General features: G+C 37.5%; 1 protein-coding gene across 2 annotated transcripts in view; it reads left to right on the top strand.

The window, feature by feature from the left end:
• LOC107666215 (TBC1 domain family member 22B) overlaps positions 1-26,246 on the top strand; it is a 154,923-nt gene that overhangs the window by 83,487 nt on the left and 45,190 nt on the right. The window contains exon 11 of one of the 2 annotated variants that reach the window (XM_016457430.1): positions 15,521-15,598. In XM_016457430.1, the coding sequence (XP_016312916.1) occupies positions 15,521-15,598 (78 nt within the window). The remainder of the gene's footprint in view (positions 1-15,520; positions 15,599-26,246) is intronic. The other variant, XM_016457429.1, reaches the window with a different exon arrangement.

Raw genomic sequence — 26,246 nt, 5'->3', positions numbered from 1 at the left:
ATTACAAGTATTTTATTTCCCTCCTGTGTTTGACAATAGAGAGTGATATCATTGCTATTGTCATGTATAATTATTTTAGATGGCACTTTATGATGTATATTCAGGAATAACTATAAAAGGGGTTTTGTTTATGCGTCAACCTTTGTTAAAAGAGTATTCAAAGCTATACGGCAACAAATGAATAGTTTCAACAAATACAGCTCTATGAATAGTTTCTTTGACATACTGATGATAACCACAGATAATAGTTCCTCAGTTTGTAAAAACAAACACAGATTGCATTTACTGTAATGCATTTGCAAGTATGGCTTGTAGGTGTTCTTCTGTGCACAGTTATATCTTACTTGAGCTGTGAAGTTGTATAATTCGGACTTTTAGTGTTGGGACTATTGTCCTAATTGGATAAAGTTTTGGTTTTGCAGTAATTCCTGTAGTTTGGTCGATTTAAATAATACTTTAAATTGTGATTTTATTGCACAAGCATCATTTTTAGTATTGTGACTACTTTTAAAATGCATGTAACATTTTTCATGTGTGGTCACATATTCTCATGTGTCATTCCATATTTGTGATTTTTAGATACTTAAGCCTGCTTTCGGCCATCACAAAGAGATATTGCTGTTTTTCGAACACCTAATGTACAAGTTATATATATTTTTAAATGGACTTCCATTGTAAGTGCATAAACATTTTTTTTTTAAACAAAAAACACATTTAGGCAAGGAATATTTAATTATTTTAAACTTGCATTGAACTCGGAACATTCCTTTAAAAAATAACTAGTCATGAGAAGGATATGAAAAACAACACTCGTTTGTTCAGCAGAAAGTACCACATTTAAAACAGAAAGAGGATAGTGTGCATATTTGGGAGAGTTTTTTGTGATCATGCAGCTATGAGCCAGCGGTTGTCCTCCTCTGCAGTCTGTTCTCTTTAAAGTCAAACTAAATGCTTGCTTGAAGGGTTATGACTTATTAATAGGAAGACCTTAAGCCCCTGGAAAAATGACTGCATTGTTTGTCCCTTGCTAGCTGAGCTGGTTGCTGTGTGTACACGTGTGGATCCATTAGGAGCAAATCCATCTGTATTCTCAGCCCTGAAGAGGGGAAATGAGAAATGGGTGTTAAAGCAGGCAGCTCACTGCAGAAGCCATTATCTGTGAAGTCCAACCCTCAGGCCAGGACACCACAAAGCAGCTTCTGCCTCAGGACTGTGGGAGTTTGTCTCTATTCATCTCATATTGCAAATCAACACGGTCGTTCTGAAGGACCACCGCAGCCTGCGTTTCTTCTCAAAACAATTCTTTCATCTAAAAGCAAGCCGCAGCATTTATTGGCCTAACTGTATTAGCTTAAATTTGCGACTGTAATTTAAAAAATGAGGCTGCCATTGGCAAGAGTCAGGAAAATGCTGTAGGCCTATGTGATCAAAAAAGATTCACAAAACAGTTACACAAACTTGTGCGTGAGTTAGTGATTTGAATCAGACTTGCTCAGTCTGTGAATTGTTGCTACTGAGTTTTCAAGCCTCAAAAAAAAAAAATTAATAAAAATCATTTTTTGATTTGAACAAGGAACCATTACTCCTTTATTATTGTTCAAAATATTATTGCCATATTTAGCGTAGTCTGGTTTTGTAATTGTAATTGTTTTGAATATAATTGTAATTTTGAAGTGGTTTTAAGGGAATGCAAGCATCTGACAGGATACAATGTATTTTAATCAAAACTATTAGTGGGAGGTGAGGATTATCTGTGTGTGTGTGTGTGTGTGTGTGTGTGTGTGTGTGTGTGTATTTACTTATTTACTTACTTATCTATCTATCTATCTATCTATCTATCTATTTACTTATTTACTTACACTGAATGTCTTTAAATACTATGTCTGTAAAAGGTTTGGTTATGAATAATGTTTTATGCTTAAAAATGATTAAATAATTGTATTTTGCTTATTATTTGGGTTGAGACACCCCTCGAAAACCAATGTTTTTCCTTTTTGGGCAGAATTAGCTTTTCTTACATTAAAATAGTCCATTCACATGATTTGTGTAGAATAATTTTTTTTTTTACTACAAGTATAGTATAGTTAGCTTTTAGTTTGATGGTTTTATATGAATTTATTTGAGAACAGTCTTCAGGTAAGTTTGGTTACACTTTATATATAGTACATTAAGTATTTTTAATGCATTGACTTTTCCTTGTAATGTACCTCATAATGCATTGTATGATCTCATGAATAAATGTAACCACAGTTATAATACTTATGTATTCATTGTTACACCTTTAGAGAGTATAATTCATTAAAACAAACCTTCAAATATTGTAATGCATTTTAACTTTGGTTACAGTTATTTATGAAAATATGTAAGGCATTACAACATACTAGGGCTGTGCAAAAAATTGGCAATGAATCGCCTGCGATTTTGAACGCGATTTTGTGTAGCTTGTCAGTGATCTACAGCTCTGTGTAGTAAATGCCACTCCATCTGAAAGCACGTGCTGTAGATTTACTACTAATCACCAGAAGCGGCTTTAGTGACGAGATGTGCATGAAAATCGCATTCGATTTTTTGCCCAGCCCTACAACATACATTGTGAATACCTTATAAAGCATTATACATAAAGGCTTTATGAGTTACCAACTATTTCCACTGCTGATTCCATTCATTTTTTTTTATTTATTTAGAAGGCATTAATAAGTATTATTAGGTTAATAAATTGAATGTGAATAACAACAGGGGGCAACATTTGACAATCATATGTGAATGTTGGAGATGGTAGAAAGCTAACTTATGGTGTACAAACTTTGGAACCATAATCAGCACAACATTTAGCTTTTATTCTATTTTGGACAGATATACATATTCTTTAAAAAAAAAACAGAACAAGGTTTATTTATTAAACACATAAAAATTTATATAATATTAAAACAAACTCATTACTTTAGAAGCCACAGGCTCCCAGCAATTTTTTAAAGTCTGGAGCCTCTCTCAAGAATGACTTGCTCTCAATTGAACTGCATCTCTCGCGAAACACCATACCGTGATACTCGCCGTCTCCAAGTGTAGGAAATTAACGAGGACAGCTGATGTGTAAACACACACACTGAGCAGCAGCTGAAGGAGGAGACCTTTGGACTTTAGTCAGTCATGGTGTAGGGAAGGAGATGAAGCCTGTCGGAGACGGAGTAGATCTGAGACTTCCTGTCAGCAAGAACGTAATTTACTCTCCTCTCACGGTGAACGCTGAGGTGTTTAGTGTGTTGTGTAGAGGTTAATAGTCGACACATGACCTTCCGACTGTGGAGCTTTGGGCGCAGTGATGTTTTGGAAACCATTACGCCAATGAAATTTGAAAGATAAACCCACTTCTGGGAAACTGCTTTTGGAAAGAGAAAGTTGTTACTTTTTGAAGTTTATTTATTTAATTATTCATTTGTTTTTGTTTGTTCATTCCCAATATTAAAATACTACTGAAATACTATTAAAATACTGCCTTTTTAAGTATTATGATTATGAGTTTATGATGCTTTTTTGGGGCTTTTGCAAGTTACGGTCCCCAGTCATTTAATAGCATGGAATAAATTAACTAAGGCTGCATTTACACCAGTGCATTTTCGTTTTAAAATGCATAACTTTTGCTACGGTTACTCCTGTCGTTTACACTACTCCTGCATTTTCCACCCTCAAAAACCAAGACTTTCGAAAATGCCGCAGACCCCGTTTTAGTTTCAAAACTCCGGGGTTGCGTTTCAGTGTAAATGAACCAAAACGGAGAATTTTGATAACGATGACGTGGCTGCCCACATTCGCTCTGCGTATTCTTGACGACCGTGTAAACAATAACATAATGCTCATTGTTGTAACCATAGATATGTATAGGTTGATTCCCCATTCGACTGCTCCAAGTACGCAGACGCATCCACCATCTAAATAATAGGGCATCTACCTGTACATATCTGTGGTTGTACATGCATGAATGGTCATGCGACATGCATTTTCGGTTGTGTAGTGTGGACAAAGATTGTTTCTGAAACGTAGTGAAAACGCCAGTGTAGACGAGGATAGTTTTCATTTTAAAACGAAAACGCACTAGTGTAAATAGGGCCTAACTAACTAACAACAACTACATTTTTCAGATCATTTTGAGTCATACATTTTTGGACACTCAACGAATGGCGCGAGTTGAGCATTTTGCCTAACCAATGGCAGATTAGGAGTGTTCAAGAAACCTGTTTGTAAGCAATCATTATTTTTGCAGTTCCGTTTGGTGACGCTGGTGGTGCAGAAATGACACACTTCAGCTTTAAAGCCAGTGTATGACAGATGACAGCAGGACTCAAGGGAAAACACTGGCAGAGAGACAGCTGTTATAAGACGCAGTGACCGCTCACTCATACTCCCCTTACATGCTTTAATATACAGAAACTCAAATCTAAGATCAGCTTACTGTTACCAGATGCTCACTTGAACATAGCTGATCTTGTGCAGGTTGGCTGTGTTTCTGTGCTGACACACATGCTGGCACAACAGCCGTGATTTGACACTGGAGGCCATATGTCAGACTACAACTTGTTGGACAGATTGCTTGGTCCGGGTCCAGTGTTTGAGTGATTAAAGGCATAATTTATATACCATTGATACACTCTAAAGAAAACAAAAAGGTACAAAAGTTGTCACTGGGGTGGTACTTTTGAAAAAATGTATACCTTTATACTTTATTTACCCCTTAAGAGTGCATATTAGTACCTTAAGAGTGCATATTAGCTGTGTTGAACTTTTATTTACAAAGCAAGTGTATATTATGTTTCTAGCAATACAGTATCATAATTTTACAACATAATATTTGGTCAAATCACAGCCAGCTACATTTTCTCTGAGTGCTTTCTATTTAAATTTATTTTAAAATATACTTTATTTTTGTGATGGCAAAGCTGATTTTTTCCCCCTCAGAATTCCTTTGTTCAAAACTACAGCATTTATTTGAAAAACCTGCTGTAGCATGAATATGCACATAAGAGAGAGAGAGAGAGAGAGAGAGAGAGAGTTTATTTATTGTTGTTATTATTCTGCACCCATATAATAAGAATCATTGGGGACCATTGTTATTTTGAACCGCGTTGATCTTATATGCACAAAAAAAAAAAAAAACGTTTTTGAAAGTTTTACAAAATTATGCTAGTTTTGAAAGATATGAGAATGAGAAAATTAACTTTTTTTAAAACTATTCCTTTAATACTGAACTAAGCAATATGATTTTTATCTAGCAAGTAGCGCAGTTCAGAATTTTAGCACTTTCTGCTGCTTGTCAATCAAGTCAACGGGCCAGAACTTAAAGTTAATTAGCCTAACTGGTTTGTAGTATCTTGGCACATTAATATAGAATTAAATTAATATAGAATTAAAGTGTGGTCACAGAGTGTGGCCTTTCAGGGCTTATTGCTTTATTGCTTAATACACTATATGCCAAACCCAAAACAACTTCTAATGCTGTTAACTTCAAATAAAGATCGATCTTGTGTGTGTGTGTGTATAAATACAAATACACAAATACTTCGTGTAGTGAAAGTGGGTTGGTGAGAAGAATGTATATATTTCTGGAAAAGCCCATTGCATGATGGAGATAAGCCAAATAAGAGGCATAAGCCAGATAAGAGGTGATGGGGACCCACAGAAAATGCTTGAGAGGGGCAGATAGGTGCGTTTATATCTACAGGCTTGAGAGTGTGATGGAGGCAGATTATTGAGCTCATGCATAAAGCTCTGCTGTGATCTGTTTCACAGTTGGCGCTGCCGATACCTCACTCGTCTTTGCTCTTCCTTTTTTCTCTGATCAGTGCTTCTCTTTACTGGGCTTCTTGAACCACACTGTTCGTCCACCTATCTTTAAACCCAAGGGCTTCCAGCTGTTTCAGTTTTTTTTTTTTTGTTATACTGCTCTCACACGTAGAACCAGAATAAAACTTCTGATCAAAACTGCCTCATATCAGCCATCTGTTAAGCCCAGGTGGTTTTTCTTTTTACTCTTGTATACTTTTATCTCACATGCTGACTTGGAGAACTACGGAAATATTTTTAATTGCAGAACAACAAAAATTATTGCATGTGCATCAGTTGATGTGACCTAGTGGTTAAATATATGGGAGATCAACCGATTGTAGTTCTAATCCCAAATCAGAAGTGCAAGCAAAGTGTACTTGAAGCACTACATGTTGACCCTAACCCCATTTTAAGGCCTGAAAATGACCTATTCAAACTGAAATAGATTTTATTTCTCATTACTTTATCATAATACTAGTCTCCTTGAAAAGTATTGGACGTAGACTCCCAAAGGACAATTGAAACAAACTTTCATAATTACCCTTTACTCTGTTGTCTTATGTGTGATATGCTGCAAACTGTTCCATTCACGTTTCTTTGTTTCCACCCTGCAGACATTTCACACTTTTGCCCCATGTGAGCCTCAAGCATCTGCTGCTAAACTCTTGCTGAATGTCCTTTTATAAAAATATTTTTTGATCTTATGTGCAGTCTCTTTGCCAAATTATTGATAAAATATAATCACATTTGAAAACAGGTGAGTGTAAGTGCTATAAACAATGTTAGCACATATACTGTGTTTCTCAATGACCTTTGCACTAAGTTCTAATCAACATGATTTACTGAATACTTGATATTACACATTCAACAGAGCTTTTATTTTGCATGATTGGTTCTGATACAAACACATATTTTACTGTCACCAGAACATTTCTGGGTCACACTTTATTTTAAGGTCTAATTCTCGCTATTAACAAACCGTTAACTATGACAATTGTCTCAAAAATCAGAATATGTGCTTTATAAGTACTTATAATCAGCCAGTATATTAATAATAGGCATGCTAATAAGCAACTAGTTAATAGTGAGAATTTGTCCCTGTACTAAAGTGTTACCCATTTCTGTAATAAAACAATGATCCTCATTTTCTGATCATATTCAAAGTTTTACACCTTTGTTATATTATATAGTTTATAAATGTTGCTATTTTTGAAAATACAGTACTCAGTAAATAAATATAATGTGCACGTGACATTGTAAATAGTGTGCCTCTTGAGATTGTTTTTTTACTTATTTAAAATTGCACCACTCACTTTATTATGTATAGTTTACTGGGGAGAAGTTAAACAAGTGCAGTAGTCCGTAAATTGTCCCACTCAGTAAGGTTAATACACCACTATTAGACCCCCTACTGGTTCCTTTGTCAGCGGTGGGATAGGAGGGGGTTTAGGGGTGTAAGCCAGAGGACCATAAACTAATTAAGGTTGTAGAGAAGTGGAGCCCCTTTAAAATTGTTTATAAACCATTAGGGGGAACACGATCTCCCGGGGATCTGCCGTGCAATTAGAACCAAGGTCAGAGGAACAGCAGAGGGGGAATGGGGCATGCTCAGTACTGCTGCTGTGGACAGAAAGTGGCATTTACACTGGGGCAAATGCTCGCTTTTATTAATTTCCTAAATAAATAGGTGCCTCACGAGGCCCTTTGTCAGTATAATGCACCTTCAGTGATATTAATGAACCTCTTGCTTATTTAGCCTATTTTTCCCTCTCTGGCTTTCCCCCCTTTCTCTCTCTCCTCTTTTTTTCTCTTTGTATGCCAACTTAAAAGAAAAAGAAATGGAACCATTTGCAACCATTTTGCACCTTGCGGCTCTTGGGGGTTGGTGTCAAATACAGAAATGGAACATGTGAAATTGGTTAAAGAAGGGAGAAAGGGAATTGTTAATCATTCATTTACTAAAGAGAAGCAAATGTTGTATTCTGTCCCAGTTTCCACTAGGAGACCCCTTGTTGTGTTAAAACCTATGGAATTCGGTGTGTTGCATAAGCAACAAAGACTGGAGGTAAACAGTCCCTGTTGTATTTACCCGAGATCAGGCCTGTAGGTAATCTATCCATTTATTATCTCTCTCATCTGTTATTTCCCCCACCCTGGAACGTGCTTAAACAGCCAGGACAAATTAATTGCCAGTGGAGCTTACGATTTTCTGATAATCAGATAAATATTTGCATGCAGTGGTGGCACACACTAAAGAAAATGGGGCCTGAGGCCTTAACAATTTGATTTGGCCAATTGGTCCCCTGCTTCGCCGGAACAGTTTATTGACTGGAAGTGCGGAGCTGCGGATTGCATCGACACATGCACAGACAGTTGCCTGCCAGCCTATTCTTCCATCTCTTACACAGTTAGCACTGATTAATGCTTGATCTTTGACACTCATGCCAAGTCAAGTTCCAGCCTTCAACACATGATCTTTGAAGTGTCTACGCTGGATGTCAGAGTTCTTGCCGGAAATGCGTCCTATGGTTTTTTTGTGAATTTTCCGGCAGACCCTAGGGGTTGTCAGAGAATACAGATGAAGTGATCCACTTTCATCCTTATCAGATGGGCTCCTCTCAGAGCAAAGGGTTTGAGATGTCCTTCACTTTTGCATGCTGAGACCAGAGATACTACAACCAATACCATCTCAGCAGCGCTCTTGAGACACTCAGATGTGTCGCCTCAATCTGTTTTTTTTTTCTTTTTCACACTCTTTTCTCTCGCTGTGAAGAACACAGTACTGGGCCAGCGTGTAATTTTACTCGTTTCCCCCTGGGCCGACACGGCCCTGTGCACAGTCAGGCTATTTTCTGAACTGTTGTTTAAGCAAGAGGGGGCTATTGTCTCATATTTTGGCTCAGCACATGAGGGATAATGTGACTCGGAGCAAATACGGCGACCGCGTGCAAGAGTAGCGCTGTTTTAGTCCACGTGTGTATCAGTGTTGCATGAGGGCTGCAGCAGGGGCCGCTCTTTTGTTTTAGGAGGCTGTGTTATCCTCCTGCCCCCCTGCCAATTATATTCAATCAGCCACTCTTGAGGAAGTGGCAGCAGGAAAAGCTTGAGTTTTCTGCTTGGCTGCCGCTCTCTCCTGTCCCTCTTTTACTGACAGCCGTTTGCCTCCGTTGCAGCTCACTGAGCCCCTCAGTCAGATGTCTGATAGTGCAGCCTGTCGCTCATATTCTTCCTGCCACATAACCTCCCTCATTAACTCGTCTCTAAGCGTGCACATGCAAAGTACTAAACTCATGAACCATACCTTTAAAAGAGAAATCCATCAGCCCCTGGCCACGATAACATGAGTGTGATGCACATTGTACAAATGCACTGTCTCAAGTGTCTTTTCTTGTCTATCAAGATAATGTTAAGGCTATGCCATGAAATGAATGGAAGAGAGACAACAGATGTTAAGCAACCAAACATGATAATTCTGTCAATCATTCACCAATCATTCCATCTGCAAAAGCTCTTAAATCGTATCTACATTCTTTTCAGCTTGGTGCACTGCACCAGACTTGACATCATTAATGCTAAAATGTCTTTGGCTCTTGAGTGTCTTGTAACTGAAAACGTTCTGCACCAATTCAAATGTGTTTAATGGACAATGTGATATGAGATCTTTAGAGTAATTGTATGTCTTCAGAATAGTTTGAATATAGCTCATGGGACCTATAGTCTACTTACATGGTGTCGTTTTTATCCATTTTGGAGTTTGACTGTTATGGTGAATAGTCTTCAAATTGCCCTTCTGTATTCCACAGGGGAAGGAGAAACATGAGTTTGCGGCAACACAAGGTTGAAGTAAACAATTGCAGATTTTTCTTATTTTTTGACTGAACTATTCTTCTAAGCCCCTGTGACTGACATAGAAAAGAAGACTATGGTCGATTTCAAAGAGTGAACTAGGGAAGCAGTGAATGCAGTCATTGAAAGGTTCAGAACATAAGCTCATGATCCTGGATGTTCATATTCTGCATTGGTGGGTTATTTCTGATCCAGCTTCGCCTGGAAGAGCAGAAGCGATTGATAGGAAAAGAGGGCTGCTTAGACAAATGGAAAGGCATCAGCAGCCGCAGAGAGAGTGTAAAAGCCCTTTTCTCTCCATGAATAACACAAAGCTGAGCTCTTATTATGTGCTCTGGTTATCATGGGTCGTCATCACAGCTCCAAATCCTTTCAGCAGGCTTGTTGTTTGCATCAAGCAGATCTTTCCACAAGTTCTTATCAAAGGGCTGGCCTTAATCTCCTCAGATTTACAGCTATTTATTATCACATATTTAGAAAAAAAGTCACCATCTTATTCTGTTGATCTCGGATCACTTTTTTTTTGCCTTTATTCTTTTTCACTCAGCGGAGAAATCAGTCCCTTTGTGGGTAGTGTCAAAGGGAGATTAGTAATCTACTGAAGGTGAGTGATGGACGTTTTGGAGAGTATAACATAGTCCACAAAAGCTTCAGCTGGGAAGCTCCAGTCACTTTACCAGATCAAAGATGGATTGAGTAAAAAAGGACGCCACAAAGCTTCAACTTGTTCCCCAGCCAAAGCTTTAAACAAATCCCTGGAAAAGAGGATGCTTTCTAAGGCGCATCGAGCGGGAAATTTGGCACCTGCTTGTATCATCAGAGCTCTTCCTGTCACAGCATGTTATAGAGGTGCAAGTCAAACCCTTCCTAGTTCTTCTTTTCAAGATTATAGAATCTCTTCAGCTCAGTTCAAAGCTGGTTAATGATATTGCTGTGGAAACCGGATTGTTTACAGCTCCCAGGGTCCAGTGTGTAAGAGCACCTGCACTTCATTAAAGCCACGGGTGCTTTAATAATGCAGATGTAATTACGAAGGTCTCTGGGCAGGCTTAATGCATGCTTAAGACTGACCCACTCTTTCTGCCTCGGAGGTAATTGCATTGCATCCATGTGTAGCCAGAACATGACATACAAGGAGCGAGAGAAAGAGGCATTTAACTTGTTTAGCTCTTGCTATCCAATGGATTTCTTATCAGATGTTGTCTCCAGGGGAATTGCACAGAGTTAAAGCAATGAAGAAACAACAAAATTAAACTGGAGATCTCTTTACGCCCTGTATCCAATTGGAGTGTTGTTGGGAGTCAGCTTTGCCTGTTAACATACACTAGGAAGGAAATACATCCAAAAGTGGTGTTGCTGGGTTTCTTTTTCTGCAGTGTCTTGCAGGGGAGCTCTGCAAACACCATTTGATTCGACCGAGTACTACTCCTTGTGTATATTAAACAACAAACATGTAATAGGGATATATCAAATTCCTCATGTTCCACAAGGAAAACCATAAAAAGCATCCAGTCTGGTGAATCATCAAGAAACTTGTGAAAATACAATCTTCGCTCTTAATGTGAACTACCTGTCCTTTACTGACATGATGTGGCATGATGCTTCCTGTCCAGTGTGCAACTGTTTTCTAAAGCTTTAGAACAGCTTTGGATGATGAGCAGATCGAAATGTAAGTTATTTTTACTGGTAATTTCCCATTTCACTTGTTGAACCTTTCAAAGAAATGTCTCTTGGACACAACATTGTCATCAGTTTATGTGCATTGTATATTAGTCAAGAAACTAAATTAAACTGATAGTGCCGGGTTTGGCTCAGCATCCCAATGGAATGTTGTTTCTGAGTCAGTTTTGACCGTTAACATGCACTTAGCACTTGGTAGGTATGCAGGAGTTGGAGCCAAGGTTTTGCCCACGAGATGCCCTTGTAATATGTTCTCAGATCAGATCTGATTGTGACTGCATCTCGAATCATGACTTTCACCCCTTTCCCCACTGCCTGGCCACTTTGCCCTAACTCTCAGGGACTCCTGCAGAGATAGATTAGCCCGGCATAGAGCGTTAATGTTCACTGAGCCACAAGCATCCTCCAGGGTCAGTGCTCCAGCTGAAGATTAGGTGTAGACCTGTGAAAGTAGGCCAAGCACGGACTCGCCCCATCTGTTTCAGTGCCGCCTCATTGTGCTGCCCCTTTAAAGACCTGTTTTGAGGTCACAGCAAAAGGGAGGTGGCTGGTTTTAATGGTCGGGATCCAGCTATTCATGTATTCATCTAAGGCACCTCTGGAGCGCCACGGCTGCACATCTGAGCCTGAAGGACAGCTGAAATTGTTTATCGGTTAATGACTTCTCTCCCCTCGCGGGTGTTTGCCGCCTCAGCTACTCCCAGGCTACATTAAAGCATCCTGCCTCTCTGAAGTCTCATCAAAGATGGAGCCATAGACCTACTCACATAGTGCAGAATATCTGTCTGTCCACCTTTGCAAGTTGAAGACTGATTGCAAAAATGCTTCTCTTTGTTCGGTCCAGGGTATTTGCACTTGTTGGGGTTGCCAAGACACAGAGGACCATGATATTTGGCAAGCAATTAGGTGATTGTCCAAAGTGTATAATTAACTCTCCTACAATCATTACCTCTTGACAAATTTTGGAACCCTCAAAGAGCCACTTAGAGGTTGATCCAGTGAAAATTGATTGGAGTAAAAAGCCTTCGAGATAATACTGAAATCAGTGCAATTTGATGCAAAGAAAAAGGCTAGCTAGGCATTTGAATGTAGTCTTTATACAATTACAGATCTCTTGTCACTAAATGTACTTACGCTTCAAGAGTTCATATGAAGGTGTCCCCATTAGGTATGATATAACTCAGACCGCTTGATAAGGTGTCACCATTATTGTCACTCACACTGTCATCTCTCCATTTGTCCAATGAAGTTATCCATTTTCATGGTCATTATGACAGTCATTTTAATGTTAAATGTCATCTAAAAATTAGGAGCAGCTTCTGTCTAGCCATGCATTCCAGTAAATGAGTTAGAGAGAATACAAATGTAGACAGTGAAGGTTGAAAGCAAAAGTGCAAGGCTATCCTAAAACTTGCTGTGTGTTTGTTTGGTTGTTTTTTTTTTGTTTTTTTTTTTGTTCATTTTTTGGTTGTGGTCTGTCCTACACACATTTATATGACCTTTCAAGTTATGAAATTACTCTGTCATATGCTACATCTTCTCCTCACACGGTTTGGTTTAGGGAGGTGATTTCACAGCAGGTATCGTTGGACCTGTTTACAACTGAATGTCCCTCTTGCGTACAGCGCATACATGCATACTCCGTCTGTTATTTTCTTTATACGCATACCTCCTTCACATCAGCAGTTTTATTGCTGTGAATGATGGGTCTTCAGCTTCTGTTGATTATATCCATGACTGACAATCTCAGCTTAGCAAACCACCCAATTTATCATCCCTAACCCACTGCTTGTTTTACGCTGGCTCTCGACAGCTGAACTTGTGCTCCGTTTCTATGGGCAGTATGGCTAGGCTAAGTTTCCTCCTGCGGCAGCGCAGAAGGAATCCCACTGAGGCTTGGGGAGTGATAGAGGTGGGTGGGGGTCTCTTAAGTAGCTGTCTGGTCAAGAAGGGTCTTTTAACGTAGGCTGAAATGAATGTGGTAATTAAGCGGCACTGTGGGCCACAGGACCTTGATGAATATTATTACTTAATTATAGGATCACTATTCCCAGCATGCAGATGAGCTCTGCTAGCACACAATTTCTTTCCCAGTGCGGATGGGTGGTGGTGCATGTATTTGTGCATACATATGCATATGTAGGGGGTGTGTTCACTGTGTGCCAGTTTCAAGATATTGTCTATCCATTACTCTTACCTACTGATTGTTGCAGTAGAAATAACAACATTACACCAAATAACTTTAACCCATTAGACAAAAATTATATTTCAGTTATAATAGTATAATTTTTGAATTCATAAGTAACATTTTTAAAACAGAGTAACGCTGCTGCATTATGGAGATTTAGGGCTGTAGCTATAGATTATTTTAGTAATCGAGTATTCTACAGATTATTCCATCGATTAATCGAGTAATCGGATAAGAAGTAATTTTTCTTTATTAAAGAGCAATACTAAATATACAAGAGATAATAAGATAGATCTCTTAAAATAAACAACTAATTTGTTTTCTTTTTAGAAAAATAAAAATTTTTATTGCTGAAATTGCATACATTAATAACCGTGAAAACTAAACCCATTTAATGTATTTAATTGCCAAATTGCATTCAAAATGCAAATATAAATATATCAATAAAAAAATTAATAAAAATACAAAAATCAATTTCACATTACTTTAAAAAGGTAAACAATACAAACTAAAACTAAAGCATAAATCAAAATAATAGTAATAAAAATAATAATAATACCTAAGCATTGCATTTATGTTGTGCAACTTAACTGCTGTGTTTGGATTTTTTTGTTGGCAAAATAAAGCAAAAACAGGCAATATAGTGTCTAAAACGTAAGTCTCATAATATTACCTTCTTGTTTATTGAACTGTTGAATAAAATCACATTTGTAATCATGCTGATTTTAGAGGTGAAATCTGGCACATTTTGTGTGATATTGACTAACTTTCTTTTTTGTGGTATTTTTATGCACAATGGCACTTAGTCTTTCACAAAACATAGCTAACGTAGGGACATTATAACTAGCCACCATATTGATTTACGGTCTTAAATATGTCCAGTTCTTTTTTTTAAAGGCTGGTCCCTGTATTTATACAGTCTATGGTCTGGTCCAGCGTTTATCGGGTTGTGCGACTGTAATAATGGTCCGTGGGGAAACACGGTGTTCCGTGTGTAGTTACAGTAAATGGACTAAACGAAGCCTCGAGGCAAATAATTTGCCTCGATGATTTTTTGTATTCGAGTTACTCGAGGTATTCGAGGAATCGTTTCAGCCCTGATAGAGAGTAACTGTCCTAAACATCTAATAATTATTACTCATTACTAGTTTACGGCAGTTACTTCACATGATTTCAGTGATACACATTAAAAGTCACAAGTTTATGACAGTGTTGTTCATTGTGAGTTTGAGGTTATGGCAATGTTACTTATTACACATTTATGACATTGGTGTAAACTTAAATAGCGTAAACTTAAATAACTGTTATTGTAAGCTCAAACTCCGTTATCATAACTCTAAACAACTCCTGACAAGTAACAGTGTTGTTAACTTGTAACCAGTAACAATGGAACTAACTATAAACCGAAACATAAGCAAATATTGTCACAAAATCAGACTCAGGCCCTGTTTACACTAGTGCGTTTTCGTTTTAAACCGGCATTTTTAAAATGAAAACGGTCCTCGTCTATGCTGCCGTTTTCACTGCATTTCAGAATCGATCTCTGAGTGTCCACACTACACAACCGAAAACGCATGTCACATGACCATCCGTTTACACTGAAACGCAACCCAAGAGTTTTTAAACTAAAACGGGGTCTGTTGCGTTTTCAGAAGTCTGTTTTGGTCCGTTTACACTGAAACACAACCCCAGAGTTTTCAAACTAAAACGGGGTCTGCAGCGTTTTCGAAAGTCTCCATTTTCGAATGTTGAAAATGCCGGCGTAAATGAGAGGCGTAACCGTAGCAAAAGTTTTGTGTTAAAACGAAAATGCACTAGTGTAAACAGCCACAGATTTAATTCTGTTGTAAAGGAATTTAGGAAGAATGTTTGTTTGTTTGTTTGTTTTTAATTCACACAATTTGTCAATTTTGCATTTAGGTCATGTATTTCATTGGGCAAATATGTGTAGCGTTTTAAGTTTCTCATCTTTCTCTCTCCTCCCTCAAGGACAACTACACCTTCGCCCAGCCTGGGATCCAGAGGAAAGTGAAGGCACTGGAGGAGCTGGTCAGCCGGATTGATGGTGCGTACCCTTGGTGAAGCACACCCTACTTAGCTCCGTCCTCTCCTTTTTTCTGCCTGTGCCCTCTCTCTCTTTTTATCTCTGACTGTCTCTGACTAACCCATACCCCCAGCCCCCTTCAGCTGCAGTGTCAGCCCCAATCAGTGCACCAGTGCTTTGGCCTTTAGTGGAGAGTGCTCGCTGCTCTGGCCAGGAAAGCAAAAGGCACTGGAGCATAAGCCTCTCTCATTACTTTCTATTAGGTGACCGAAATCAGAATTCAATGCCCATTTCTTGGAGACAGGAAGCCCTCTCCTCTCCTCCCGCACGAGGCCTCTATCTCCCCAGCCTGCATTAGACCCAATGATTGCTTTAATTTCTGAGAGAAAGACTGTGGTCAGAGCATATTGTTGATGTTTTTACCCCGCTCACTTTGTGTCTATGTGGCAAATAGAGAGAGACTGTGTTTCATTCTCATCAGTTTTTCCGCATTATATAGAGCTGCTTGTTCTTTCCTCCGCTTCTGTTTTGATTGCCTGCTCGATTCTATACTTTTGTTCCAGAAGAAGCTTTTTTGTCTCTTCCAGTTTGATTATTCAGTTATTTATGGGACCTGTCAGAGGGAATTAAGGTTGAAAAGTAGCTGATCACAACATAATTTTTGCTTTTCCTCTAAAGAAATTCCTCCCTTTACTAAGCACGAAGACAACTACCTTTAGGCTGATGTACTTTACCCACATCTGTCACCAAAAAACAAGGTGTACCACCCTGAAACCTGCTAAAACTAGATGTTCCTCTAGTTTGCATCAGTCTAGTGGTTTTGATTTGGGTAATTTGATGTATTTCATGGAGACAAGCACAATAACATTGGTTTAATGAGCCTGGTGAGCAAGCATTATTAGTTGAAGGCTTTGTACTCAGACTTGTTCTTGAGTAACCTTCACATTGTCAGGCTCCAGAGCTTTTCGCCTGTCACATTTATTGTGTTTAGCCACTCTTGATTACAGATAATGTCTTCTATTAGACATTCAAATGGGGTTTGGAAGTGCTTTGCAAAGAAACCAATGAAAGGGAACAATTGATATTTGAGATTCATGAAAAGACGCTTGGCTTTTTTTCTCTTTTTTTATTCTTCACCAGTTTTCAGCTAAACAACAACTTATGCTTTGTGAGTAATTATGAAGGATACAGTTAGTTATCCTTCTGGATATGGGTGTACTGTAATTGTGTCTTGCTCGGGTAGTTACTATTTTAATGTTATTATTGGAGTCATGGCATACCATTTAGCGCATATTCTCCAGGTATATAATATCACACAATTTAATAATCTGTTCATCAGTTCACTATATGGCTTTCTGCCAAAACATTGAAAATTAATTGTTTTGTTTTTTTCCACTAGATAAAATATACGCTGGATATTTTGACATGCACTGCAGCAGCTGATCACTAAATAACTTTCACTCACGGCGCAATGCGACAAAATACTATAGAACCCATTATAATCAGTGATGCCATAGGCGCCGATCCGAAAATGATCGAGCACCCACAGAAAAACACGAGATAGTCTTTGTTCATTTTAACCAATAAGAAATTTATTGCAGCTTGTATGACTTCATTCTCGTTTTCATTATTCATTTGAGGCAGTTTTTTGGCATTATTTTAATGGTAAATGTCAAGAGTGCATTATTGTAATATGAGAGAGCGCCAGCATGAATCTCTCTGCTTGCAGCGGGCTTGCTCTCCCATATAATGATCGTGGCTCTGCGCTCTCTCAGATATTATGTGTGCGCCCTCAAACTTTTTCCTGTGTACGCGAGAATGAGTGCTTATTGTAAACAGGTATTTATTAAATCATTTTATTTAGTGAAGCGCAACCCTCATAGAAAGAATGTGTGTATTATTTGGTTACTAAAGAATGTATTTGCAGTCCGTGCGTTTCACTTCGCAAGATACATTTTGTGTAGTAAATTCATCAAACGCACCATCCAACGGAGTATACGCTAGAAAAAACAAAAAACAAAACTAACACCCAGTATAATTAAATACTGAGTAATGAGAATGAAACATTTGAAAATATTACATTTGTTGCGTATGTGTATGATAACTTAGCCCAGTTATTATTTAGTCATGGAAACAGCGGTGAAAATGTGTTGAGCACCCACCGGCAGAAACATAAATCGCCGCCTATGAGTGATGCTGTCTACACTGGATGTGCCGTGATGCACCACAACAAATCCCCGACAGTAAACTGTTGCTTCGTCCTATTTATGATGTAGTGACACAAAGTTCAAATGAATTGCAATGATTGCGACAACTGTCGTGATGTGTACCACCTCGGGGGGAGGGTGATCTTGATCTTAACATCGTGATGTCTGTCAGCCACTGGCGATGGACGATGGCATCATCTATTGGCCCAACCCTAATGTACTCAAAATTATGAATTTGACAAAGAATTTGACTAGGCTATTAGATGCAACAAAATCATTCACAATCCATCCCATACAATCTTTGTCGTGAAATCTACATACACCAATAAGTTCACAGTTTGAACATTCTTGTTTCCTTGAAACAAGGTGAATTATCCATTGTCACTTTCATTATGGTTGTTAAAGTCTTATGCAATTAACAACAAAGTCAAATTAAACCATTTCAGTGTTACGCAAAACACCCCGCTGCTCGTCATGTATCACTGTCGCGGATGGTTAGGACAAAAACTCTGATTAAGTGTCTTGTTAGGACACGTGAGAGACACTTGTTGGTTGATACTGGCCTGGCTTTGTTTTAAACTATTTTCTTTGGCTGCGAAACATAAATGACGTAACTGGTAGTATTGTCTAAAATGTAAGTTAATGAATATGACTTCTTGTTTATTGAACTCTTGGATAAAAGCAATATCCCATTCCAAATCATTCTGCTGATCTGAATATCAGCACTCTTGTTCATATGATTTTGGTTAAATAATTGCCACTTTTTGTTTCTTTCCCGAACAGCTGCTCAAACAGAAATGAGCTTATTGCAAGTGAAGTTTAGATGCCAAACACCTCTTTCACATTTCCCATTACTCCTTCATTTTAGTTAATCTACTCTGATCAAACCTAATTTGATCGAGTCAATTGGGTGGGGATTTCTTGTCCACATCAGATAATCACTTCTCTTGATTTAGTCCTATGGGTCAGTGTGCTGTGTTCAAAGCATAAATCATTTGGTTCGACTTGGTAGGACAAGACGCAAATAGCAATAGTATGTTTTAATACTTGCCACCTGGGCCAACAGGGACAACATGCCAAGAAAACAGGGTCACAACAGAAAGGCTATTGGATGCTCTGCAGTCAGCTAAGTGAAAGTTACGCTGTTCTTACGAAATGCAACAAGGCCTTAAGATTTCATTTGGAAGTTAATGCAGCCAGGTCAAAGTGCGCAAATCGTTCCATCTTTGATGTATGACGGCTCTCTTCCCAGCATCCCTTTATCTTGTCCTTCGAACAGCCCTCACTCTGTTTGGGTTGCACTTTACATATATAAAAGATGTGCCAGAGAAGGAGCGTGTAATTGCTGGTCGCCAGAGAGTTGGGTTTCTGCCATGCTCATCTTCATCAGGCTGCCTGGATTACTGTCACATTATTTCCAAATTTCCCCCTTGTAAGGACGGCACATGTCGACCTTAATCATGCTGCTCTTAGATCTGGCACTGTCGTGGTGTTTTACATCATATTCTCCCCTGTAATAAAGTTGGGGATGTAAATCAATCAGGCGAACCCTTTTTGCACTCTTTTCTTCGCCGGCACGCTGAAGCACATTGCATGCTTGGTCACTCTCCTGTCCCGAACAGAGGTTACGGTACCTCTTCCAGCACTAATGAGGCTGGGGGTTTAGAACATGCGACTGCTGGGAAGGTCTGAGCCCAGACCTGTGGTGTAGTGATCAGGGTACGGGATCATGGTCACGGGACATGTTCGTTCTGCCTCCGTCGCCATATGGCTCCTCTCAGTCAGAGTACAGCTAGGGCATGTTTGTCAGGGCCCACAGCGGCCCACCAACATGACAGGCATTCCCTGCAGGAAGCTGCCCCCGAACATCAACGAGAGAGGCTGAAGGTCATCTGACCTCGCAGCTGTGAGCTGTCCGTCCCATCTTGCTTACATCGGCAAAGTGTGTCCATGTACACCCAGATGTTCGGATACAGATGCACCGCTCAGGTGCTGAGGTCACGCTTACACAACACCTGCTTTTTTGTTATGGAAGCAGCGCCTTTGAGAGCCACTGGTGGGAATAATGCCAGTAATGATTGCACAGAGGAAAATAGAAAGAATTGCATCACATACCTGTTTCGAGTTTGGAAATTCATCAAAAAGTTATGTGCCTCATCTAACTGAATGGTTCTTTTAGAGAAAATGTGGTCAAAGTGGCTTACCTAGTGGCTTTGAAATTGTGTTAATTTTGTTAATGAAAACTATGGCGAAAAATGTTTGTTGAGGAGCTTTTTTCCCATGACAAGACAACATTAAATTCAATAAACAATAACTGTGACTAAAGGCCTTTAGTTTGGAATTATTGTAATTACTATTAGGAATTTCACTGTTATAATATTATTTTTTGTTTGTTTTACCAGTTGTCATAATGTAGACAGAGAGAGTGCATAAGTCTTTGATATTAATTTATATAATAAATAGCCTATAATAAATCTGTGCAATTGGTGAGGTAAAATAAACTATATGTATGAGTCGGCATTGTGTTGATTTGTGCTTATTGACGAAAGTGCAATACCTAAAATGCAAAAATTAATTTCTCAAATGACAACAATCATTACAATTATAATTTTGAGCAAAAATCGTTTTTATCAGTTTAACCATTGGCATGATGAAAAATGTGAAAAAAGTTTTCATTGACTAAAACTAAACTAAAATGTTCAGGCATTTAGTCAACTAAAACTATATGATATGATAATATGATAATAACTAAAAAGTACATTTGACACAGGACTAAGACTAATTTAAAAGACTAAGACTAAAGTCTGAAATTCTCATCCAAAATTGTTGAACGTTAAAAAATAAATATGACCTCACGTTGTGTCAATCATGTTTACACTGCCTCTGAAACTTTCGTCCGTCATAAAAAATTCGGATCGGGTTAAATTTTCTGCATTTTTCGCATCTGTAGCAAGCTTTTTTAGAGCTGTTTGTGCGTGATGAATGTTTAGAATGACCAATACAAAAAAATGCATTTGAAAATTAAAATCTTTAAGACTAAATTAAAAGGCTGACAAAAGTAGCACTACTGTGAAAGTAGTAGAGTTGCTTTATTTGTAAGTTTTGTTTGTGATATTCACTTTGCCACTCATTTTTGCCAGAGAAGACCCATATTTAGTTTCAAATTAATTGAGCAAGCAATTGCAAAGGTATGAGTTTTTTTTTTTTTTTTAGTTGTAGTGCCCTTTCTTTTAAAGTATTAATATGTGCCTTTAAGATAGTAATATTTAGAGGTAAATGAGGTACCCCAGTGACAGATTTGTGCCTTTTTTTCTGATAGTGCAATCTTTTCTGGAAAATTACAATTGCTGCAACACACACACACACACCCACACAGCTTGCTTTAAATTTGTTCATCTTGTTTGTACATTCTGTTTGGTGATATGTGCTTTGTTAATTAGGACTTAAACTAATTATTTTTGGTAAATGAGCACTTATTCTGACGTAATCAAATTGAATCAGAAGACTAAAGCCTTAAAAACAAATTAGCTCACGAAAATGTTTTGTTATAATTTTATTTAAAAAAAGAACATATTATATTTCTGCCTTTGTATATTTGAAGTATGGGTTCGGAAAGAAAAAAAAAAAGACTGCAAAACTGGGCTGTAAAATAAAAGCAAACTGCTATTTCAGCTATTTTTTTAGCTGTTTTTCCCCCCTCTATGAATAAAGTTAGGGCCAGAAATAAGTTTCTATAGGCTAAGTGGTGATTGTTCATGCAAAACCCAAAGCCACAATGCCAGCTTGTTGTGGGTGGTTGCCAGGTCATTTTTAGGTTGTTACTTACTGACCCGTGGACCCAAAAGTGCCTACGTCTAAGATATTCTTGATATGGATCTGGATCCTGTATGGGTTCAACCATGAAAGTTAATAAGCATATGCAATGGAATTAGTATTGCCTACTTAGCAAAACATTGCTAAATCACATCTGGATGACTTTCCAGCTTCATTGTTTATGAATCAACATTATATATGGTGTAAAGCTTGAGAAAATGAAGTTGCTTTGCTTACAGACTGTGAAAAGTGAAAATCACTTTCTGTGAAAGTGCTGTAGAGTTTGACTGAAATTATACATAATGGCTAATTTTAAATGTCAGTGCTATAGATGTACCTTTGGTTTTATTGTCATGGAAACTTCACTCGTGGACTTTGCACTGGGCGTTGCTGTCATGTAATCTAAAGAGCAAAGAAGCCATTTCTTTCCACTGAGAACAACTCTGCAGACTGAAAACCTGACATTATAACGCCAGTATGCCTGACGTGAGTCTGTGAGGTCTTTTTATGTCCTTTGGCTGCATGACGCGTATGTAGATGTACTTTCATGCGTAACCCCATGCATTTTGTCATGGCTCATTTTTGTCAAGCCTTTGCCTGTAGTGCAATGTTGAATTTTACAATGAAGACCTCTTCATGTATTTCGCAGTTGGTTCGCTGTCTCTTGCACTCAGTCAAAAAATAAAATCTCTGGTTCTGTGAAGTCATTGTGACAGATCAAGCTTTCAAACAGCTACATTGATTTCTTTTACATTTCCGTCACCACCAGGCCCTAAGCGGCCTGCCAATTTCCTCACCACAGAGTTGATCCTAGGCTTTAATTATCTGCCTGCTTTTCAAAAGAGCCGCAAGCGCTTTTTTATAGGATTTTCACACCATAACCACCTTCAAAATATGGCCATTTCCACTTCCTGTTCTCATAATTACATGCTGTGGTAAAACACATCAGCCTCTTTTTTTAAAACTTTAAGCTACAGCTCTTACCATAGTGATTCCCAAGTAATGTCTAAAAATTATAATATGAATTGTTAAAGATGAACTAACTTTCAAATCGAAGTAAATGTATTTATTTAGTATTTATTTGATTTTTATTTAATTTATATAAATATAATTTGCATATAATATAATTTATTTTTATTATATAGGACAAATAACTACCTACTGGCAACCAACTGTGTAACATCTACCAAAAAAATTTTTATTTTATTTTACTTCATTTTTTATTTATGCATTTATTTATTTATTTTTTGTGATAACCCCACAGTAATTTGAACAAGCTACCAATTTTTTTACTTTTTTTTTTCAGATTTACACTTCCCTAAACACTACATAAATTACACTTTACAGGACAGTCAGGTGGTATCTTGCCAGAATACGTTTCATTGTGTACTTGATTCCGATGTGCAAGAACGCTGATGTTACCCATGCATGAGTTCTGTGATCAATGACCATGCCCGACATCCCGATCTGCTGAAGTTTCATTGTTCTCAAGCTGCACCTTCATTTTTCAATGTCTTTAAACTGGCTTGGAAATAAGTGTATGCTCACAATTGAAATTAATACACCGATCACCGATAGATAAATGATAACCGAGAATATAGGCAGGAAGTTACCTTATATGAAGAAGAGAAATTGAGTGTATGGAAAGAGAAGGGCAAAGATATCTGTGAATCTATTATTCTTTGAGGTCAGCTTCACTTACTATATATGTCTTTCCCATGTTATGGGCAGATCACATCAGCAAAACATGCTGGGGAGAAAAAATAATATGTTATGCACAGTTTAATTATACACCACATGAAAAGTCTGGAATAAAGGATTTTGTTTTTGAAGGAACAAAAAAAGGACTCACCTTGCTGCTCAAGAGCCATTACTTATAATTATCAATGGTGAAAAAAAAAGTGGAAAAGGAAATTAATACTTAGCAAGATCAAAAGTGACATTAAAGATTTATAATGTTACAAAAGGTTTCTATTTCAAATGAATTCTGAACTGTATCACAGCTTCCACAAAAAAATAAATAAAATATTAAGCAGCCAAAACTCTTTTTCAACATTGACGGAAATAATAAGAATTGAGCACCAAATCAGCATATCCATAAATGATCCTTCATTCTTCATGTAAATGCAGACTTAGTGAGCATAAGATACTTCTTTCAATCAGTCAATCAATCAACATTTTGACTGCTAATTATTCCAAATTTTTAGACTTCTGTCATCAAATTGCTCTCGCAGGGTGTAGTATAAAATGCATCATGTTTGGCCAGGTTAATATTATGCATAATTGACATATGTAAAGTAGATGGTCATTTTTAGTGGAGATGACTTTGTGTCTCCTTTGACTGTTGAATATTGAGGACTCTCTCTTCCTGTCTCTCTCTCTCTCGCTTCATGTCTCTTTAACGCTCACACTCCACTCTCATTAGGAAACCAAACACACTATTGTCACAGTATGCTTTCAGTTCATTCGAGGGCTTGTAGTAATTAGCAGTCGTATTAGAAGATAGCCCATAAGAGTTGTTTAACGCTAAAATAATTCTGTTCGTCAGAAGCGCCCCAGAACGTGAACACTGTTTCCTCTTATCTCGTCTGTTTTGTATGAATACATTGAGGTTCATCAGCATGCAAATTGCTCAAGGTGAATTTATTTATGTAAATGAGGACACAATGTGGGCTTTTTTTCACACAAATCATATAAGGTTAGAAAGCACACATTAACATTTCAGGTGAGGCAGTACAGAGTCTCCTTAGAAAATGTGAAAAAAAAATGCTGATAACCTAAATGACACCTGATGTCGCTTTTCTTTTGGGGGATTTCTTTACAAACGCTGCTTTGAAATCAAATTTGCTCTTCTGATCCCAACAGAAAAACCTCAACTTGTATAAAACAAAGCTATTTGATTCCTTTTTTGTTGTCATTTCTTCTTTTGGACACCTTAAAAGGATAGTTCATCCTCATATTGTTGAAAACAATGCGACTTACTTTCTCCTTTGAAACACAAAAGTACATATTTTGAAGAATGAAACTGTTTTGGCGATCATTGACTTCAAAGAGTCACTTCTCAAAATATCTTCTTTCATGTTCCACAGAAGAAAGCAAGTTGTACAGGTTTGGAAAGGCATGAGGGTGCAAAAATAATGACATTTTTCATTAGGGTTGAACTTTCCCTTTAATGCCTTTGATTTCTTTTGGCAGCTTTTTTGTGCACTGTCTTTTTTTTTTTTTCCACTGCTGAACATGAAAGTATCTTGGGGCTGGACTGTAAATCAAATTGTCCAATTCTGATTTTTTTCTTAAATAGATTATTTCCCTTCCTCACATGAGCTTCAAACATTGTCCGTATGAGATACTGGAGTGAATAGGCAGCATTTCTTAATCGAGTTGATCTGGAATGTCCATTTTAAATAAGCCAATAATAATACAAATAATAATATATTTTTTTATTATTATTATTATTATACATACATACATACATACATGCATAAATACATAAGTAAAGATCAATAAAGCTGTGGAAGGTCAGTGTCAAATTTCATGTAAATTATGTGAGGAGTTGAAAAAGAGATGAAAATCTATTTATTTTTTCAAATAGCAATTTAATTTATTATTTTAATAAATACTGTAAAATATTATATTAATATTACATGCAAATATTGGATTTATATTATTATAAATTACGACATGATTAAATGATAGCATTTATACTTAATAAATTAAATATTTATACAAGGTGATCCATATATTATTGAGGTCAAACACCATTTTCATTGCCCTCTTCATGGCAAGTCAGAAGCACAATTAAGGCAAATATTGAGTTAGATTAAATTGCATGAATTCCAACAGCACTGTTAACGTTTAAGTCACATTGAACACATTTTTTTTTGGTGCCCAGAACAGAATTGAAAATGTCAGATACGTCCTGAATTCTGTTGAACACATTGTAATCCGAAAACCTGTCATATAAGGGAGGAGCATTCGTTTGTACCACGGGGGGGGGGGACAAATATACAAATATAGCATTTTAGTTGCTGTTTTGTGCTGCCAAGGTCTGTTATAAATGTTTGCAGTATTGCCTGTTTTCCATTTGCTTAGCATGAGTCAACCCCTTGACTGAAGATGTAGATGTGAAATAATGTCAGATTAAAAGCAGTGCACTTGAAACTCTAAACATTGATCCTATTGGACTCGAGGCGTTTGACTTATGGCTTATGAACAAGCACAGGAAGTAGCTTTCTGCCGTGATGATAAATGTCATCTCTACAATCTTGGGAGAGTGACAGCGTATTGACAATGGTCGCTGTCAACTGTCACACATCCAGATCTATTCTTAAATTCATTGTGCATTCGAAGTGAGACCATAATAATCCACACACACATATTCAGAGAACGTTACCGATAAGATGTAAAAAGTGGCCTGGTCCAAATTGAAAGGGATAGTTGGCTAAAAATATTAAAGTTTTGTTGTTATTTATGCACCCTGAACTTCAGTGTCAGTGTCTTAGATTGCATATTTTCCATAAAATATTTAATTTTAGATTATTATTACTTTTTTTTTTTAAGTCACACTTTTAATAAATTTGCTGTGGTTTTGTAAGTGTTGTTATTATTTTAAAATGTCTTTATAGTTCTTATCCCCCCCCCCCCCCTTTTT

This window comes from Sinocyclocheilus anshuiensis, unplaced genomic scaffold (genome assembly GCF_001515605.1).
Source record: "Sinocyclocheilus anshuiensis isolate Anshui unplaced genomic scaffold, SAMN03320099.WGS_v1.1 scaffold1016, whole genome shotgun sequence".
NCBI classification, from domain to species: Eukaryota; Metazoa; Chordata; class Actinopteri; order Cypriniformes; family Cyprinidae; genus Sinocyclocheilus; species Sinocyclocheilus anshuiensis.
Note: the sequence above shows the minus strand (reverse complement) of the source record. Positions and strands in the feature narration are given on the sequence as shown.